We start from the raw sequence: 6,004 nt of genomic DNA, 5'->3' as shown, positions 1-6,004 counted from the left end.
CCCCCCCACCCACTGTAGCAAAATGTACAAGTGTAAAATCTTTTATATACAGGCAAGCAAGCAAGAAATAAAAAACACTCAAATCTCATTACTTACAGTGAAATAAACTAGCTGTGTCTTACTACATGATGGCTTTTGCAAGCTGTTTTATTTTCTGTTTATTTCTAACCTATATAAAATTTTGATTACCATTAAGAAAACAATGGCACTGTTAATTGATCTAGGGGTAGTAATAAACTATTCTCTTTTGCTCCCTCCCTCTCTCTCTCACTCTCTTACACACACACACACACACACACACACACACACACACACACACACAGTTTATTTTTAAATTTCCCCCCCAAGACAAGGTTTCTCTCTGTAGCTCTGACTGTCCTGGAACTCACTCTGTAGACCAGGCTGGCCTCGAACTCACAGAGATCCACCTGCCTGTGCCTCCTGAGTGCTGGGATTAAAGGTGTGCACCACCACCACTGCCAGGTAACACATAGTATAATAGTGTTAACATGTGCTCAAATCAAAACAGGAACATTTACATAATTATCCATAATAGTCTCAAAGAGAGAGCAATCCAGACGCACATTCACTGATACAAGGATAACTAAGGTTTAGCCTATCCACAGAGTGGAATATTATTTGGAAAAAAAGAGAAAAGTAAAGTACTGACTCATGGCATTGTGACTAGTGAAAGAAATCAGCCACAAAATACCATCAATCATGTGATCGCATTTACAGAAGGGCCAAGGGTTTAGAGACGAATGGTAGGTTAATATTTGGGGGGAGGGGTGTGGAAAAGGCTGTAAAAGTGAGATGGTGAATGACTTATGTTTTTTTCTAAAGATTTATTTTTTATTTTTACTTTTATGTGTGTGAATGTTTGCCCTATATGTGGCCGTGCTGGCAGAGGCCAGAGGTGGTGCTGGACCCTCTGGAGCTGGAGTTACAGGTGGTTGTAAGCCGCTCGATGTGGGCGCTAGCAATCAAACTCTGGTCCTCTGTAAGATCAGGAAGTGGATCCCTGAGCCATCTCTCTAGCCTTGGTAAGTGACTCCTAATAAGTACAAAGTTACTTTTGGGGTTGACGGAAATGTTTTTACATCTGTTATAGTGGTTACTGTGTAACTCTGTAATTGTTCTCAGAACCAAGGGACCACAGTTTTAGTAGGTCCCTTTTGTGGTTATGTTTATCACAGCCCAGTAAGGCTGTCTTGGGTCTCCTGTGGTCTTCACTACAGCAGCAGTGACTATACACGAGAAGAGCTCCAGACAATTCACCTTCCCCTTTCGGGTCCTAATTCTTCCTGCATCTCCAGGTTCCCTGAGCTCCAGCCCCGGAAGAAACTTGGTTGATGGTCACTCTCTTCGTAAAGAACCCCCCCCCCCCCCCCTCCCACACCCTCCCATCTCCCTCCCCCTTCCCCGATCAAGTCCCTCCCCCCGCACCTTTCCAATGTGTTTTTAAACCTATTCGACTAGAAGGAAATGGAAACATCAATACCCACCTTCAATGATGTGCTTTCTTGATAATCCTCTCTCTGTCTCAGCTCTGCAACAGAAAAGAGGTAGAGGAGGGCTTTGGCTGGGGAATGCTGTTTTATTTTCTAAAATAAAATGTTTCAAAATGCAGAATAATGCCCATTCTTAACTTTCTTTTTATTTATTCTTTGTGTCTTCCACATTATGCCTCTCAATCCTACCCATCTCCCTCACCCAAAAAAGTAAATAAAGAAAATCTAAGAGAAAAAAGTGGGGGGGGGAATGGGGGAGGAAGAAAGAGAAAAATCTCATCATGGAAGCTGCAATGTGACACATTAAACACATTAAACCCCTTTATCCAGACATTTTTACATATGCAGGCATTCATTGTAAAGAATCCTTGCTCAGGTTCAAAGACCCTGGACTCTGCTACCTCCATTAACTTTGCCACCTGTGGTGGGTGAGAGAGCTGACCCTTCTTCCCCTCACCAGCTGCAGCACTCGGGAAAGTAGACCCTGCTCCTCACCTGGACAGCACAGTAGAGCTGATCCTATTGGCTGAGCTGTGAGTGAGCCAGTTCTGATGGGTGGGGGAGCTGCCCCCATTATTCATCTGTTACATGGCATAATGGGCAGGGGGAGGGTAAGATCTCCCCCGAAGAAGGTGGAAGAACTGCCCCTGATGTCATAAGAGCAGGAGAGTGGTCCCTGCCCCTCATCAGCTGCAACACTTAGGGCCAGCTCTACTGTGTTGCCCAGGCGAGGTGTTGCAGCACTCAGTACCCCAAGTGTGGGGACCCTAAGAGATGTGGTCAGGCTATTGATAGCACTCAGTACCCCAAGTATGGTTACCCTAATGTGGCTAGGCTGTTGCTAGCACTCAGCACCCCAAGTGTGGGGACCCTAAGAGATGTGGCCAGACTGTTGCTAGCACTCAGCACCCCAAGTGTGGGGACCCTAAGAGATGTGGCCAGACTGTTGCTAGCACTCAGCTCTAGGTCAAGCTACCCATCAGCCATGTGCACCCTTCCCTTAGAGAACACAATACACAGCTCAAGCCTTGTTCCTGACCAGTCTAGAGAAGAAAAATGTCTTGGCCTAAGTTCATAGCTTTACTTTGTTGTGGGCACACCACTTATGCTGAATTTTTGGATAAAGCAAATTTGAAAGCATTTTTTGACAATAAAAATGATTCAATAATGATTTTTTTAAAAAAAAAAAGATGCCATAAACTAGCCTTAAATTATCATCTGAGGAGACTAGACAAGCCTTTGATGACAGCTTCTGTTACTCCAGAAAAGCCCTAAAGTCTGGGCAAGCGGAAAGGATGTGGTGGCTGGGTCTTAAGTGCTGGTGAGGTACTCCTTCAACATCAACGCTTTGGACCGCTTCTACAGACCTGTGTGCTACCATTGACCTGCTTAATGTATCTGTTCCTAGACTTTTACAAGAACATCAGTTAAAATTGTGTGTAGCTCTGCTACATAGTGGCCCCTGCATCTGGTCTCATCTCTGGATTATCTTTGCCCTCGAGGCGAGGTTTCACGTTCCATTGCAAACACAGGGATAGGGAATTTAGGAGACCATGAATCAAACTACAGACAATGGGCACCTGGATTTCTTATAGGTACCGTATTATCTAAAAAAGAGAACATTAGGAATAAAAATCTAAATTCCATCTTTATGTTTTCATATCTTTAACAAGCTCAAGGGTCATCACCACATGAGCATGTGTGTGTGCACACCCAGCTTTGTGATTACGATCTTCCTAAAAATAAACTCGTCCTGGCCTCCTATTTTAAAACACAAACTGATGACAACAACTAAAAAGAAAACAGATACTTTTCTGTTTCTCCCCACCTATTTCAGGGTGGTCAGTAAGGTTTTGCTGGTTTCTGGTTTGTTGTTATTGTTAGAATACCAGCATCTTTGAGATTTTGACAACCATTGCTCCGGTATAAGGACCAGTGTGCTGTTTTCTTACATTTTGGTAAAAGCAGCCAGCTCCCTGGTTCTTGTTGAATAACGTAAGCACTGTTCAAACATTAACAGGCTGGTTCATTGGAATCCAGCTCAGCCTGGGGATTTGTTCTGCACCCAGCAACGCCAAGAGGGCTGCTCTCATTTGTCCTGCTGGTGAGCGACACAGGATAGTGTCTGTCACCCCCTAGTGTGATGTTCTTTCTGATCAGCACTCTTAGAACCTTCTGCAGAAACCATCAGAGACTTGAACAGGGAGGCCAACAGGATACTTTCATCTTTGCCTTCCGTGGAAATCTTTGCGATTTGGAAGATTTAAGGAGCTTGTCTTTTGTAGTGCTTTATTTTCCTGAATTCTGAACTCTGTTTTGGAAATGGTTGTTTAACTATGACACTGAGAAATCTACACCAGTCATTTAGTAGCAAGTGGCCACCTGCTCTGTACTAAATTTCTTTGAGAGTACTCTTCATTTGTGACTAGCTCTGCACTCTGATCTTCAGGCATGAAGTATCACCACATCTCATCTCATAGAATGAATGAATGAATAAATAAATAAATAAATAAATAATGTTTAACTTACTTTCCACCCCAGTAGAGTTTGGTTGTGATGACCAAGCTGGACCTCCTGCACATCAAACAGACACAGAGAAAGAGCAGATCATTGTGGGTTCTTGATGGCCTGAATCATTATGATATCACCAGAAGGAACTGGAGATAGAACCTCACTACAAAAAGAACGTGGAGACGGAGTTCTGAACTCGTAGCCCGGAAATGTAAGAACAAGGGAAGTTGGTGAGAGGTGACTTGAAGGCAGACCCTTGAAGGGACTGAAAGGAAGCAATCTTTGCTGGAGACCCTGGGAGGAGGAGGAGGGCTGCCTAGCATGTCCGTGCATGGTGCTGCAATGTGCGCTTTCGACAGCTTTTGGCTGAGGTGATCTTGGAGGTCAGAGATGGCTCCTGAGAATGGAGGTGACCTACAGGAGGAGCTGCCTTGGTAGCTCAGAGGAGCGGCCACTGATTAACACTTATTTAGAATCTGGCATGATGTTGATGGCCTGTGAACCTTTCCTGGGGGGAAGCCTCCTCTCTGCCAAGGAGCATGGGCGCGAGTGTCTTCTAGTTACTATCTTATCCAATCAGTACCCTCATGGGCAGTGGGAAGTGACTGAAGAAACAGGAGCAATGAGCTAAAGGCTCATAGTCAGTAGGTGCTTGAAATCCTTTATCAAATGTCCTTTCTCTTTATTGCAAAGGGATGAAACACGGACATCATGTCGGCAAACTGGTTCCCCATTCGAAAGCCCCACTCAAGGGCAGCAAAGGCGCTAGTGTTAGGATCATGAAGAATTGTTCTTTGGGAACCACAGGAATATTATTTAAACTTGGGAGGCAGCGAGAACCCCGTGCATGTAAGTTTAGAATAAAAATCTTTTGAGGTTCAGAGATTAAGACCCAACTTTGGGATTATTTGAAACACAAGGCATTTATAATTCTGTCACGTTATCATTCTGTCAATACCTTAAAACTCTTGGGCGTACAAGGCCTCCGTGATAAATGATGACCAGTGGGGGGTGATGGGGACAATTTGGACAGCTTGGTAGCAAAATGAAAAATGTGTTGAAAACATCGGCCTCTCCATCCCACTAAGTTAATTCCCTGGAAAATAATTTGAGTTACAGGACGGAAGGTCGCGTACTCCTAACAGGTTACGTCCTTTTCACATTAACACATCAGCCTTCCACGACCGATGGTAACGGCAATCTGCACAGGGGAGCCAGGGCCCCTTTAGCAAACACTTTCTATCTTCCAAGAACAAGGTTGTTTGAAATATTATTAAAAAGTAAACATAAGCCCTTTTGATTAGTCAGAGCAAATATTTTGCTAAAGCTGCACATTCTCTCCAAACACTGATGTTAGACTGCACAAAACTGTCCGCCCCACACTGGCATTTAGGCTCAAGTGGCAAGATTAGATCGAAGCCTGACAAAGGATCGCTGAGCCCTCGAGGCTCTCAGAGTAACTGTTCAGGGTGGTGGAGGAAGATGGCACAGTCCCCCGAGGCTTTGCTTGCCTCTCGCTCCATTAACAGGGCACCTCCGCAGCCATTTTACAGCCAGGGAAATCAAGGCTCAGAGATGTGACATCACTTTCGCCCGGCACTGCTGCTGGCGAGTGACAGCAGAACAGGCAGCCAAGCCAGCGAGTTGAACAGCTTGGTTAGGCTTCACGCTAAAATGGCAAGGTTTATCCTCTCTCCAGTCTCCTCCCGGGGGCAAATGTGAACCGTATAAACTTTTCATAGCATAGCACTAGCTGGGGCTGTTATCAGCAAGGCTGGAAGGTGGCTTGTGGAATATTCATATGCATCTATTTTCCACAAGGTGTGTACAATAGTTTCTGCAAGTAAGGAGGATGGTTCAGTGCTCGCTGAGGGAAAACCACTGCCTGTCCTTCCTCACGCACAGGGCAGTCTTTATTTTGCTGTTGGTCTTGCTTTGCTGTGTTGCATGAACCTCCCCTCCCCCACCCAAACATCATGTAG

The 6,004-nt window shown here is 44.9% G+C and overlaps 1 protein-coding gene across 2 annotated transcripts in view; it reads right to left on the bottom strand.

The window, feature by feature from the left end:
* The window catches only part of Kcnab1 (potassium voltage-gated channel subfamily A member regulatory beta subunit 1), a 352,108-nt gene that overhangs the window by 56,580 nt on the left and 289,524 nt on the right, over positions 1–6,004 (bottom strand). For both annotated transcript variants that reach the window (XM_005344063.2, XM_005344065.3), the window contains exons 6-7: positions 4,041–4,085; positions 1,506–1,549 (exon numbers count right to left, since the gene is read on the bottom strand). In XM_005344063.2, coding sequence (XP_005344120.1) covers positions 1,506–1,549; positions 4,041–4,085 — 89 coding nt within the window. The remainder of the gene's footprint in view (positions 1–1,505; positions 1,550–4,040; positions 4,086–6,004) is intronic.

This window comes from Microtus ochrogaster, chromosome 1 (assembly GCF_000317375.1).
Source record: "Microtus ochrogaster isolate Prairie Vole_2 chromosome 1, MicOch1.0, whole genome shotgun sequence".
Classification (NCBI taxonomy): domain Eukaryota; kingdom Metazoa; phylum Chordata; class Mammalia; order Rodentia; family Cricetidae; genus Microtus; species Microtus ochrogaster.
Note: the sequence above shows the minus strand (reverse complement) of the source record. Positions and strands in the feature narration are given on the sequence as shown.